General features: G+C 35.9%; 1 protein-coding gene across 1 annotated transcript in view; it reads right to left on the bottom strand.

Annotated features, from left to right (window-relative positions):
- LOC121879502 (mRNA-capping enzyme-like) overlaps positions 1-15,863 on the bottom strand; it is a 63,792-nt gene that overhangs the window by 46,213 nt on the left and 1,716 nt on the right. Inside the window, exons 2-5 of the mRNA XM_042386145.1 lie at positions 8,835-9,038; positions 8,559-8,751; positions 4,122-4,233; positions 1,666-1,772 (exon numbers count right to left, since the gene is read on the bottom strand). Of these exons, the coding sequence (XP_042242079.1) occupies positions 1,666-1,772; positions 4,122-4,233; positions 8,559-8,751; positions 8,835-9,038 (616 nt within the window). The remainder of the gene's footprint in view (positions 1-1,665; positions 1,773-4,121; positions 4,234-8,558; positions 8,752-8,834; positions 9,039-15,863) is intronic.

Genomic DNA, 15,863 nt, shown 5'->3' with positions numbered 1-15,863 from the left:
ATAAAGAACTATAAATACAAAAATGAAGAAAAGATCAAAAGTGAGAAACGATATAAGTATGTTGTGTTGTCAATGGTAAGAGAAACAATTGAGACCCTGCAATTGTGTGTAAATGAAGCAGAAAGTCAGATCAGCAACCTGGGACTTGGTCACCATTTTTGTGATGCCATATGGCAGCAGGGTCTACCATTAGACAACACATTATGCTTCCAATATCTTCCCAGGCGGTAGTACCTCCCTGTTTGGTAACTTCTCTCATTTTAAAATTCCAGTGAAATGACCTGGGAGAATATAATTTATATTGCTGGGATTCTTGTAAGATAGTGATTAAATTGAATATAAACAAGCTATAATTTGCACTAGACATAACAATTTTAGTACCATAATCATTTAGTACATGTACAGTACAGGTTTGCACTTAGGTCATTTATTTCTGTTACGTTTCTTTTAGTATGGTGTGTGCATGTAAATGAATGAAAATAAATTTAGAAATTTATGTAAATCTACCCAAAAATACAGTTGAAAAACTTTACATAACTAAAATGTACTAAACTAATGTACTAAAATTTGTATCTCTTGTGCAAAATATATGACGTTTATATTCAAATTATTCACTGTCTTGCAAGGATTCCAGCAATGCAAATTATATTCTCCTAACTTTAGTCTGTGATATTATATAAAATAAAAACTTAAAGCCTAGTGTATAACCACCAAACCCTTGCTGGGAGGGAGGGAGGGAGGGAGGGAGGGAGGGAGGGAGGGAAGGGTGAGTGACATGTTTGACAGTTAGCGCTGAAGGTCTAGTGAAGTATTTATTTGTTTATTTATGTCCTTTAGATTGAGTTTTTGTTTTTTGCTTATAAAATGTCATAGAAGTGACAGGGGAGAACATAATTTACATTGCTGGAATTCTTATAAGATAGTGATTAATTTGAATGTAAACACAATCGTTTGAACTAGACAAAAATTTAGTACGTAATCATTTTGTAAATTATTTTGATTACATGTACAGTACAGCTTTGCCCTTAAGATAGTGTGTGCATGTAAATGAGTTTCAATAAATGAATAAAGTTACATATATTGAACCAAATATAGTAGTTGAAAAACTTTATGTAGACAGAGCTTGGATGGCTAAATTTTAGAATGACAGATAATTTTAATATAAAAAATGCACAAATATTAAAGAGCACAATTTTCTTGATATTTACTCCACTGGAAACGAATATAAACATAGAACAGATTACTGAATTGGCAGACTAGCCCATCAGCTGATCAGCTGATGTTCACAACAAATCGTGTTTGTCGTAAAGATTTTGTTAATCAAAGTTTTGTTCGTTAACCGAATTGAAGATCCTTACCTTATGGGAGGTAATTCGTTAACCAAAATTTTGTTAATCGAACCGTTCGTTAACTGAGGGACCACTGTATAAGAAAAGCAAGGATCAAGTGACGAATGTAGTTATCAACCCAAGGATCCCAGCACCCCTGACATGTACAAGTGGACTTAATTTCAGAATATAGTCTCATTTTCTCCACTAACTGTGGCCCATAAAAAGATGGAACAGTACTGTACTGCATAACCTTGCATATGAAAACAATATGAGGCAGACACCTGCTTGTAAATGCAAGAAGTTTACTTCACTGAAGTTTTAAATTGTCACTTACCTTTACACCAATCTGGAAGTTCTGGTGGTGGTGGAGCTTCATTAGGATCATCCCCTGATCGCTCATAAAGTGTACGTATGTAGTCACCCTTGTAGATGCCTGGTTCTCTGTTCACACATAAAATGATAATGATATTCTTAACTGCAATGTCTTACTTTCCATCTGAGCATTATGAAGAAAGAAAAACTTTGAAATTCTTAACCTGGTGGAATTATTTAATTATTGGGTTTTTTTGGGGGGGAGGGGGGGGGGGTGGGGATTGCAAAAGATTGAACTCAAAATACTGTATATATTCCCACTGATATAAATTTGTAATTAAATAATTTGCATGGCAGCATCAGCCATGGAAAACATGTCATTCATTAATCTAAATCTTAACTTCAAGTAGTTTTCCTTGAGATATTCTATTTCAGGGGTCCCACAAGAGGATAATATGAGTACCTGTACTATACCCTGTACTTATGACTTGACATCTTTTAATTAGTTTTGCAATGCTAATTACTCACCACCTATGATATTTCACAGGCACTTTTTGGTGTTTTAGTGTCATTCTGAATGTACTTAAGTAGTCAAACACATTAAATTCCAAATCAGAAAGAAGAGGGGTTTGCTGGCCAAAAGATCATTTATACCTGTACTGTATTGTATCGTTTGACGTAATCTTGATAATTTTTATTTTGTTCAAAATCTTAATACGTACTGTACTGTACAGTATAAATACTCCTGAACATGCTGATTAAGGGCCAGGGGGCAAAAATTTTATATGTGGGCAATTACTTGTCCTAATGACATTCTTCAGAGATAAAGATGAAGCACTGTAATAAAAAACTAACATAAGAGTGAAAATTGAGATGCAAAAACAATGCCAGTGTTTGAACACATATCAGAGCTGCAGTTCTGCTTGACATAGCTGGGGCAGTGTTAGCTGAGAGTGGGGTCTCCTAATATACTGTATATAAACACTTCCTTCCCTCCCACCCTCTCCCTATGACCTCTCCCTATGAAGACTAAGTATCAAAAGAGGCTAAATGTTGAAAATGACATGCAGTGTGCTCTTTCTTTGACCTCACCAAGAATTCAAATACTTGTGGACAATTTACAATGCAACCCTCCCATTAATTCTACTAGAAATACAATTGAACTTCTAGAAATATACATGTGTATTGAGTTTGTTTATTTGGATCTAGAAAAACAATAAAGGCAGTGAAAATAGAACTTGAAAAAATATTTCTTTGTCCCTTTGGGGATCAGGAGGCCACCATGTATTCAAGGTTCATCATGGGAGGGGGGGCTCCAAAAATTAAAAACCACTGGCTTAAAATTCAACAGCACTCATGAGAGATAATGTAATCATAGACTGATCCTAAAATTTCAATTTATAACCAAGACCACTGGTGACTCATGTGAACCAAACCTCTGGGTTATGAGTCCAGAAAAACACTTATGAAATTCAGCTAGGTACTACCAGTAACTGCTAAGTATTTATTAAACCGGAAATTTGAACATTCTAAATATGAAATTTAAGTACAGTACTGTATATACATGAATTTCTTTTATTTAATTTTCCACATATTACCTGAAAGTAAATGAGGAGAAAATGGACACTCAGGCAACTGGCTCAGTGAGTGTGTGTGGTGGTGTGAGTGATGCAACTATGTACTTGCCTCCATTTGAGTTTGAAGAGTAAGCAATATGGTGATAGTAGAAGAATGATGACATACTGAATACTTACATGTGCTAAAGAATTTTTTTTAGTGTACAGTACCGTACATGTATTTGACAAAACTAATAATACTGTACTGTATAACCAAACTTTTCAACAACAGCATTACCAGACCCCTATAAAAGAGTTCTTTGAGCCAGTCATTTCCATTTTAAGAAGAAGGGCTTTTGATTCCTGCCACATGTGCACTATACAAATCCTCATTCCTTTGTCACTACAGTAACAATGGATTGTTTGGGCTAATCAGCCCTCAGTATTAGTCGCCTCATACGATAGTCTTGGAAGGCAGGAGGGACTCTTAAGTCATCCATTATTATGTCTGTCCAGAGCAAGGGATGAAACAAGTGAGAATGGATGCCCCAAACCTTTTCTTACCAGAAGACAGGTACTTAATAGGGAAATAGAAAATACCTTATATAGTGCTCACGAAAGTCATCAGGCAAAGAGTAAATAGGAATAAGAAGTGGCAAAGACTGAATGGATATTTATGCCAAGAAAGCCATCATGGCAAGGTGCGCACTAGCTAATATGATGTCACATGCTCATTTAGGTGTCCTCACTCGAGTGACAACTTTACGATCAGTCCCACCACTAATGGCAGATATCCTGGGATTAAATCAAAGTTTAGTGTAGTACTTACGAGTATACTCAAAGCACTTAGTGATAAGTGGCTGGCCATAAAAAGTGACACATACTGTGCCCCAATACTGTAGTGTTATATAAAATTTCTTACCTTGCTTTTGCAAACTCATTAACAGCAAGATCAACACCCCAGTCTTCTTTCATAATAAAATAAGACGCAATCAAAAATCCACTTCGGTTAAAGCCATGAGTACAGTGCACAGCTGAAAATAAAAACAGAACCTTAAAATCACACAAAACCTGAGATATCACTTAGGTACTTCATATTTATGCCATATTTGGATAATAAAATGAAAAGCAGATAAACAAAAAATCAATTCAAGTGAAAATTAAATTTTGAGTGGAAAGTAGTTTACAATACAGTACTCTCCCCATTAGCTGGAATAATTGGTGCAGAGCTCTTCCGGGTTTGAGATATGTCAGGGAACAAGACAACTCTCTCAAACCTGGAAAAAATCTCACATACCAGAATTTTTCTGGGTACAGTACTAGAAAAAGTTTCAGAGCTTAAACTATGCATCTCGCAAAGACAGAAACTATCCCACATCCCTGGAATGTTTCTGGGCGCTGGGCAAAGTTTTCTGAGAGTCTAAAACTGTCTAAACTACGCACCTCATCTCACACAGACAAATACTCTCCCATTACATTTAAGTCGCAGGCAATAGCAAAAATATTTACAGTTAGTGAAAAGTGTACAATCATTTATTCACAGCATCTGTTCTAATTGTGTTAAACAATGAATTTGGTACCATAATAATCCTGAATAAATTCTCAATAAAGCCGTTTCAATATATGAACAAAATATTTTGAAACGATATAATAATGGGGACTCAATTCTTTTATGAACAAACGAAAAAAATATTGATACCAGTTCTAATTAAGTTAGAAACATAATATTTTACCTAAATAATCCTGAATGGTTCATCTAAAACAAATTCAAATATATATACAGTAAACCCTTGATAACTTGGCATTTGATAACTCGGAATTTCAAATAACTCGGCATGGATATGGTCTTGGAATGTGTGAGTATAACTCAGGAAATGCCGAGATATGTAAAATTATCAGGGAAAATCTTGGCATATCTGGCCACCTGCATCACCTACCATGCCTCTGTGTCTCCTACTATGAGGCTTCATTCTTCACCTGCAGTGCTAGTAAGTGTTACCTTTTTACATTTAGTAATTAAATGTACACACATATGTGGGTCAATAATTTTTTTTTTTTGGTAGGAGGGGGAGGGAAGTGCCTTCATAAGTCGGAATTTGTGATAAATCAGCAAGGCCAGAGCCCTATATGTGCCGAGTTATCGAGGGTTTACTATATATATATATATATATATATATATATATATATATATATATATATATATATATATATATATATATATATATATATATATATATATATATATATATATATATATATATATATATAAACTGATACAAATGTGCGAGACATGAATGGAGCTGTCACACAGCCAAGACAGTGGAATTCTCTATCATGTATTGGGGAAAGTTTTCCCGAGTCTAAGGGCATTTCACACAGACAGAAGAACTGTATTTACTTACACAAAACACCACTGTACACATACACTATAGTATTATAAATAAACAAAATAATGTATACTACGACTGTACTATATATTCTGCACTTGCCAGCAATGCTGTTGTCCTGAGCTTACAGTAGGTGCACACTGTCCACTCTACTGAATCTAATACGTAACTGTAATCAATTTTTACATCTTAACACTTGTGATGCGGGTGTGGTAGGGGATTAGCAGGTCTCATGTTACTGACCTGATACAATGTCAGGTCACCCATTGTACATAAGCTCTTCTCTCAATTGTGGTGGAGGTGGGCTGGGGGATTAGTGGTCTCATGTTACTAACCTTCTGTTGCAATGTCTGGTCACCCACTGTTGGGGTGGAGGATTCATGGGTCTCATGACCTGAAGAATGATGTCTTGAAAAAAGATGAAAGCTAAGGTGCTCCAATGTGTCCCTTTTCCTGTAGCTTTGGTACTTTCACACTTACTGAATGTACAGTACAGTATATGTAACTGTTATCACTTTTTATGTCTTAACACTGCTTGAACATTGTATTCTTAGCTTGTACAATGGTAGAGGACTATGAAGCAAGTGCTTCATGAGGCAAGGCTTAGAGGAGATAAGCTGGGAGATGCATCAGCCTATCACAGGCATTTTATACAGTCATATGACAACTTTAGCAAATTGCGGAGTGCAAACCTATGCCCAAGTTACCCAAAGGGTCTTCCCACACCCACACACACCCAGCAGCTGAGGACATGGCGGAGCACGATGCAATCTTTCGTAACTTCCAGAACCTTTCTTCCCAGGCAAGGAGCAGAAAAGTTTGGAGAGATTTTCTTAAAATTTTTCCAGAAATTGTGCATTATTTCATCCTTAGAATTTGTTCCCAGACCCAGAACAAAATTTGGGGAAAGATTTTCTGAAATTTTCTCAGAAATTACAGCTCATTTTCAACCACAGAAACTTGTTCATTGACCCAAAATTCAGAAAAACTTTCTGGAAAAATTCCTTGACAATTTCAATTTGGAGCGTTCAGGGGACCAGGGAGATGGCTCTACATGGGTGTAAAGCCCACACATTATCAATACGTATGCAAATAAATCACTGTAAGAGAATTTATGAATAGGTGCACCGTGCACACCATTGTAATACTGTACTGTACTAACTTTAGCTCCATTTGAAATGAAAATGACATAATATACAATAAGGTAAACCTTAAATTTTCTTACAAGTTTCTGACCCTAATGCACTTAAAATGCATTAGGAGGGGCAAGGGCTGGAATTTCTTTTGTTCTAGAGTATTCTAGCAACAATTAATATTATGATCTACTATTTTATTTCTTCAAGTGTTGTACTTTTATTAGTACAAATCTGTGCATATGTGTATCTGTACAGTACCTTTCCATACCATAGCATAACATAATCTACTATAGATTAGGTTGTACCCAGGTTACTGTTAGCAAATGTGTCTCTGCTTGTGTGTAAGAGTATTTATTGAGCATACAAGAATAAAGTCCAGTATGGTATGTGTGTTTATGAGTGGCTCTGTTTAAGTCTGCACAGGCAGACCCTAATTTAAGAAAGGGTTGCATTCCTGAAAAGCCACTCATAAAGCAATGCACATTTACTCATACTCCCATTATTAAAGCTGAGATATATTTGTTAAGAAAAAATCCCAAAAGGTCTTAAAATCTTCCAAAACACACTACTGTACTGTACTAACAAATGGTGAACCACAAATATTATATGACAATAATTATAAATATAAGTGAAATACCTGTACATGCAGCACAGTACAGCATAGTATATTTTTATTTCTGTATTTACAGAGAAACCCAACAAGATCTGAAGCAAAGTGAACAGTATGAAATGTTATGCCAACATCTATAATGATATTATCCTAGTAATACATTCACTCTCATGATACAATTGGAGGTACAGTACATTCTTAAAGAAAAAAAAATCCCACGATCAACAACTGATGAGTTATTGCGTGATCCTAAATTTCCCATTTGTTTACAGTGCAGTCACAGATATCTTGAACTATGATAACACTGGGTGCCCTCTTTACATTATATTTTTCTTTCATGGTGCCTTCAAATAAACACCAAAGTGGTAGATCTGAGTCTAACAGTGCTAAATGGAAACATAAGTGCCAAGTGGAAAAAATAAAGATGGAATTTCAGTTACAACTGGACCAAGGACAGTTTATGAGGAACTAAAAATTCCATAGCACTGAGCTGTGGTTACTTTTTTTATCTCTTTATTTCTAATTAATTAACAAAACACGTTCAATTAAGCCATCCCAGTATTTACTGATATGTACAGTACAGTACTGTAAGGAAATATGACTTGTACTGAATAAAAAGAAAAAAAAAAAGAAATCTCGTTGTAAAGACTGCTTAAAGCAATGATGGTGGTGCATGAAGTTTGTGAGGAATCCGCTGATTAACATGATGTTTTTAGCAAATGTATGGCTTGAGATAGGCAGATTAGAACCTAACCACCACAATAACATCGTTCCAATGAGGAATAATTAGCTTTAGGCTTGTCGAACTGCCTTGTTTACTGGTCGTTCGGTCTGTGACCCATTCATTACCTGGGGTATTTTTGTACTAATATAGTACGTACTGTGCTTCTGAGTTAACAGAACAGGTCTAACAAAGGATCAACCTGGTGACCATCATGACTATGACAGTTGATCCCAGAGTCTGGCTACGATGCTTCTTATTTTTATAGAAAGGTGTGGTAATTAAGATTGGTGTCGATCTCATCTCCTGACGAGGCTACTTCAAGTACCATGGCCATAAAATGGTGATGATGATGGTAATAAGTAAACAGCTATAGCAAGGACCATTGATATTCAACTTTATTTTGCTTGAATATTCTGAATGGAAGTACGAAGCATGCCAGTACAGTACTAAAACTGAGAAGAAAAATATTCTCATGCAATACCGTAATATGTATCTTACTCACCGATGATTTCAAGAGGATTTTTTCTAATGAATTTGTCACATATGTCAGTAAATGTATTAACTTGGTCTTGATTTGGACATTCACCATGTCCTCGGCACTTGAGCTTCAAATAGCGTGTACCTTCCTTCTCAATATCTTGATTATCATAAAACCTTGAAGTGTTTGTCAGATCTATCCACAGTCCAATTTTCACCTGCAAAAGTTAAGATATCAACTCATCAAGTGCATCAGACTTATAATTTTGATACATATCAAGAGATACCACACAATGCTTACCTTGTAACTTTTCATAGAGGCAAAGAGCATGGCAGGAGAGAACCTGTGTTCTGGAGGAACTTGGTCATCAAACTTGGAGCTGAGAGGAGTTTTAAATGCCAGAAATCTCTTGCCAATAAGATGATGGCTCTTTCGTGGGCACATGAGCCACCTTGGGGGGATTAGTCCTGGCCCACCTCTGTCGCCTCCTCCTCCACCTGACATCTACAATGAGAAAAATACCAAACAATCAAAAGCTTCAACGTCTTGCAACAGTCCATTGGATCTAATGTTAAGAATCACCATGAGTTAAACATAGTACTGTACATAATACAGTACGAAATGCATTCAGCCAATCTTAGAACTACACATGACTCAATGCAATAGAGGCCTGGAGCTGGGTGATGCATCAGACTTCTCCCGGGCAAGTGACTTTTGAAAATTGACTTGCCCAGATTTGTTTTTCTTTTTTAATATACCGGTATGTAACTTTCCCTGACACATTTTTGGAGATACAGGGTACTTTTTTTTTGAGTCAGTTTGCTTGCCAAGATTTCTTTTTTATGTGAAAAGTTATTTAAGCAGAATTATAAATAAACTCAGTCTCATATACAGTGATCCCTCGGTTAACAAGCGTCTCGGTTAACGAAATTTCGGTTAACGAATTGCCTTCCATAAGATTCTTCACTTCGGTTAACGAGCAAACCCTCGGTTATCAAATTCCTTACGAATTTTTCCCAACATGTTTTCACCTGCACTTGGCTGCCCACCAGCTGTAGTATTAGTCCGCCAATACAGTAATCGGTTTTAGGGCTTAAATTCTTTACCATTTTAGTAAATATCAAGAAGGTTGTACTATTCAATAATTTTAAAAGTTTTATATCAAATTTTTTAGTCATTTTAACAATTAGTGGACATAATTGAAGTAAAGGAAGCTAGTTTTTTGCACACCAAACAGCCACTCAACACACCAAGCTTGGCATCAGTTTGTTTACCAGTTCAGAGGAAGGAACATCTTGTTTGAGACTCTTCAACATAAACGCCTTTTTTCTGTGTTTCCAATCAAATTATTGGTCATTTTTAAATATATTTAAAGATATTGGAAGCATAATGTGTTGCCTAATGGTAGACCCTGCTGCCATATGGCATCACGAAAATTGTGACCAAGTCCCAGGTTGCTGATCTGACTTTCTGCCTCATTTACACACAATTGCAGGGTCACAATTGCTTCTCTTACTATTGACAACGCAACATACATACTGTATATTGTTTATCACTTCTGATATTTTTTTTTTTCATTTTGTACTGATGGTTCTTTATTATTATTATTATTATTATTATTATTATTATTATTAATTTATTTTCAAATTAGTTTTTATTTTATTATAAATTTCATTTACCATGAATAATTATTATTATGATTATTATTATTTTTATTATTATTATTGTTATTATTATTACAGTATTATTATTATTATTGTTATTATTACAGGGTATTATTATTATTATTATTATTATTACATTTTCGCCCCCGATGTGCCTTTGTGGGCTAGTCCCCGTAAAAAAAAAAAGGTGAACTAAAATTTTATGGGTGAAATGGCGGCATGGGGTGACTTCTCTTCCATCCCAATGACTTCTATTCTCCCTTCTCCTCCACCCCCATTCTAATTCCCATCATCATCATCAACCAGGAGTCTTCTACATACACACCTCAAAGTAAGTGTACTTTACTGCATTTATTTTTAGTTTGTAAGTAATTTTCGGTGAGATGGAACCACTTACCCAAAAACCCATTGAAACAATGGTTTCGGTTAACGAATTTTTCGGTTAACGAACAACCTTCTGGAACGAATTGTGCTCGTTAACCGAGGGACCACTGTATATGTATAGAAACCTGCTTTATATCTGAGATGGAATTATGTAAAGCATTTTAGAATCACAGCCTCTTTGAAATTCATTTTAGGTACAGGTACTATATGCAAAGAGCAACTGACATCTAACCGAAAGGTGGGGGAAAAGAGAGGGATAACAGGGCAGTCTAGGTGAGGAGGGTGGTCAAGGTGCTAATGTACACAAGAAGATCAAAGGGAAAATCCGCTGTCATGGCCACTGCCATCTGACCTGACCTGACTTCACCTCACCTCATGAGACCTCTAAGTATGTGACCACGTGGTGTCTCCCTACACCCACACCCTTCACGACTCCACCCATACCATACCCTCCACCCGCACAACTCTTTTACTATGGCTAATAATTAATTAATTCATTTAAAAATAATATTATGACAGTAGTTTGGCACACATCGAAACTCTTTGTTTGTTTGTTTGTTTGTTTGTATGGGGCATGAAACAATTAAAAAAAATTCAATTCTATTGGAGTAACAGTATTAGAAAACCATACTTAAATAAAAGTAAAATTGCTAAAACAACTTAGTACTTTTTAAAAAGTAAACACTAAAAATTTTACTTAAGTACAGAACTCAAGTAAATTTATTTTGTTACTTTACAACTCTGATGAATTAAACTTCCATCAAAACCCAGTCTAAAAAGATACATCTTAAGTAACAATTAAGCAATAACAGTAGGAATCAATGAACCATTGTGTCAGACATGCAGTTTAACCTTCATTCAGCTCAGCCATAGTGGGGTTGTCAGTCTTCAAACTGTTCATTTCCACTTGACTTTAACCAGGACCAAACATTTACCTTCTGAGGCCTTAAGTTACTGGGTATGTAAAGTTTAAGAAGCCCCATACAAAATTTTTATAACAACTCTGTATATTATCACTCACTCTGAAGGGGCACTTTAAGTACAAGTATAAGAATGAAATTGTTATACAGTACAGTATTTACCTACAGTACTGTATGTATATAGATAGAAAAGTAAAGGTAAAATAATAATTGACTGAATGTCTTTTTGCATTAAAAATAGGTATGAAGGACAAGGGAAATTGTGTGGTAAAAACATGGCAAAAAACTGAAATGACACTAAAAAAACTCTCTACAGGCTTTGTATGCAAAGAAATTTGATTCTTACCATAAGCATTTCACTGAAAAAACTGCCCTGGCCAAGTAATGTCCTCCAATCGTAAAGAAATAAATTCTGAATCCGATCTACCTTAATTCGTCAATAAATGGCTTTGGTTCCTTAAATATTGACTTGAAAAGCTTATTTTTTTCTTATTTTTGCCTTCATTATTCATAGGCTTGAAAAGCTTCTTTTTTCTTTTTTTTTACTTCATCATCCACAGTCGAGTCTATGATCTGTGCAAATCCCATATATTTTTTTCTTTCCGTGCAGTAAGTTCTTAAAGCTACTCTATTTATAATTGATGAAGATCCTACTGTTGAAATTGAAACCCATATTATGGGTAGGTTTCTTTGGTCAGGTTGGTGAGGTCTTCTAAAAATGTTTCTGCCCCTTGTTTCTCTTATCAACTAAGGTTAAGTTTAATTTAAAAATAACCACTCTTTAACACATTTGCCAAAACTATGAGTGTCCACCATAAAACAGTGAAATTGCAGCGTCTTTAAATTCGTTTTCTATGAAAAATCAGCAGCAGGTCCGGCGTCAATAATTACCCAGATGGCTAACACCAGAACGTGTTACTCGGTTTCGTTTATTTTTTCACAGATGTTCTTTGGATGATAGTAAGTAATGAAAATTATATGACAATACATAGAACCTAATAGAACCTTACCTAACCAACCAAAGAAACCTACCTTACCTAACGTCCTAGCTGTCAGGCTCCACCCTTCAGACACCCCGGCATATTAAACAGAATGAACTTACTATGATATAGTATAATTTTACATTTTTTTGTGGACGTAAGAGCAGTCGACCAGACCCTGTGGCCCATAAACATAGACTGGCGACTGGTGTCGATTGGAAATGATTGGCTGTGTACTGCCTCATCACTGCCGAGGAAGACAAAGTACGTAGTGCGAACTTAGTCACCTAATTATCTACCAAAGGAAGCAATTTCCAAGGCATTATTACCGTTTCAGGTATCTAGCGATTTTATGTTATTTTAATTTTTTTAATCAGTAGTTTAGACAATTTTAAGATATTTTTCTTCTATGGCATTTTGCTTGCTCATTAATAATTTCAGAGAAAATTGCACTACATTTTTGGAAAATCTACACATTTTTCCATAGTTAATGTTGATGTTAACACTGTCCCGGAGAGCTCTCGTGTTTTCATCTGTTGGTAATTAGGTTGAATTACGCATGCACTAGAGTCTGACACATGCGCAGTTGTTCTTTGCAAGAATATGACACGTTCATTGGCAGGTATGATTTTGGATCAACCAATCACAGCTCGTTATAGGCCCCCCGCCGCAACCCTCTTGAATTTGAATTTACACTGCTGGCAAGCTCTACTCCCCTCAGTCGGAGAAACAGCGGCCAGTGTGACCTGTGGATGACGAAGAGGACGACCCCAACTCATAGTCTTCTGAGTCTAATTAAGGTAAGCACTACTACTGATTCCAAAACTTATAATCCTAAAAATCGCTGGATAACCTCAATGCTAATCTTACATAGGTTAGGTTAGATTAGGTTTGGTTTGGTTTTGTTAGGTTTTGGTGTCAGATTCGTTCAAAACACATAAAAAACACCGGAAAAACATAATTTCAACTTCAAATTTTTTTTAAATAAAGATTTTCTATTTACTTTTTACAATTTTCTTTTAAAGTAATCATGGGCAGGCAAAATGCCAAAGAGGTTTAATATTGACAACTGACCCACAGACGAGTTATTTGTTTTACTGTTTATTTTCTTACTCTCTTTTCACAAGTGAGTTCTGATATGATAATCATTTCTTGCGTAAATGCTTCATTTGGTAGATAATTAGGCACCTAGGAGCACACAACTTTGTCTTCTCGGGGGTAATACGGCGGTGACGTCTCATCCCAGGATGTAAACAGCCAAACATGTTGACATATTTCAAAACACTCCACCGCCCGGTACAGATCAACACTGATGCTCAGTGTATGTTTATGAATCGTTTGGTACAGGCGGCTGCTCTCACGTCCACAAAAAATATAAAATTACACCATATGACATTATGTTCTTTCTGTTTAACCCTCTCAGCCTCGGAGCCTGAGACACATATGTGCATGAAACTTACGCTCAGCCTCAGAGGTTTTTGCCGAAAAATCATTGAAAAAAAAAAATATTAGGGCTCATTTCACTGCCATGGAATTGTTTTATTAATAGTAATAGGGTCTCTTCTAGTGTAAAATTGTCTGAAAAATTTGTATGAAACCATAACAAAATTTAAAATTCTTGAAATTTAAGCCACTTTTCTCGTGTATAAGTTGAAAAGTAGGAAAATGTTTAGTAACATCTCGATTTCCATTCACATTTTCTTTGTATTATGGTGTTCATTGATATGTACTATATACCAAAATAAAGAACAAAGCATGTAGAATATCGTGGTAAAAGGAAAAATAATATAACACAAAAACTCATGGAATAATTAAAGGGCCGAGCGGCGCACCCTCCTCTCGCTCTAGTGGCCAGAGCGACACTGGCTTCATGCTGGGCTGCCATACACATGATGACCAAGACCGTCTTGGGGAAGGTGATAAGGCCCACACAAAGAAATGACATCTGTCAAATGGTGTCCAAAGTTCAGTCAGTTTCAGTGAATAGTTTTCGAGTTATTTGAAAATATAGTCAATTGGCGTCGCGAGGCTGAGCGTAAGTTTTTTTGCCTTTTATGTTTGACACCACAATGGCGTCGTGTGAGGCTGAGAGGGTTAATATACCAGGGGAGTGGAACCCCCCTTCTAGGAAGTTTGGTAAGGTTAGGTGTACGGCCAAAATAGCCGAAAGGTGAAGATGCCAGTATTCTCCAAACAAGCCAAGGTTAGGTAGGTTTGTTTGGTTAGGGTGGTGAGGTCTTCTAACAATGCTTCTTCTGTGTGTTTTTCATATCAACTTGGGTTAGGTTAGGTTTAATTTAGAAATAACCACTTTTTTACACAATTGTACAAATGCACAAACTATGAGTTTTCACTATAAAACACAGTGAAATTGTGGTGTTTTTATATTCGTTTTCTATGAAAAAATGGCCATGGGTCAGTTGTCAATAATTACAGAAATGTGTCTTAGAATCGTCTAAACTACTGATTAAAAAAAAATTATTAAAAATCGCTGGATACCAGAAACGATACTTTTACCATTACCAAAAAATTATTATCATATCAGAACTCACAGATGAAAATGTAGTAAGAATATAAACATAGAAACAAATAATGCGTCGGCAAGTCAGTCATCAATATTAACTGCCATCCATTCCAGGATTTTTTTTTTTTTTACGGGGAATAGCCCACCCGGGCACAGGTCATTGACCCACAACGGGGCATAGGAGGTGAAAAAATAAGGGTAAAAAGAAATTAAAAATAGAAGAGAAAACAACTACTGTATATTAATATATACCACGAAGATGCCGGAAAATCATCTTTTTGAAGGGAGACATTGTATGAGTATGGAAACACTGTGTACCTCCAACTCGGCCCATCTTAAATAACCAACTCGGCCGACACATTACTAAATCGGCCCATCTTGCACACTTCAAACAAGTAGCTGAGTAGAGGTTTAGGAATGAACTTGAGATATGTTTTATGTCTCTTTTGGTTCACTGAAATACGAAGAGTGTGAATGAGTGAATACCGAGGGTTCAGTTTGAATAAAGGACGAAATTTATGAGTTTATGTTAGTAGAACCATGAACCATGATTCACATTCATAACTTGTGCTTCTTCAGGTGATTTTGAATAGGGTTTGAAATTATTGCTTCCAGCAATTTGCCTACAATTGATGTTAAACTGATTGGACAGTAGTTACAGGATAGTGATCTATCTCCGTTCTTGAAAATCGGTATCACATTCGCTATCCAGGATTCTGGCACTACACCCGTTTTTAATGACATGTTAAACAAATTTGCTAAGGGCATACTAAGTTCTTCCTTACATTCCTTTAATACTCTGGCAACTATCTGATCGGGACCTGGTGACTTATTAGGCTCTAGCTTACTATTTGTTT

Source organism: Homarus americanus, unplaced genomic scaffold (assembly GCF_018991925.1).
Source record: "Homarus americanus isolate GMGI-L3 unplaced genomic scaffold, GMGI_Hamer_2.0 scaffold32340, whole genome shotgun sequence".
Classification (NCBI taxonomy): Eukaryota; Metazoa; Arthropoda; class Malacostraca; order Decapoda; family Nephropidae; genus Homarus; species Homarus americanus.
The sequence above is the reverse complement of the archived record's forward strand: the minus strand, read 5'-3'. Positions and strand labels throughout refer to the sequence as shown.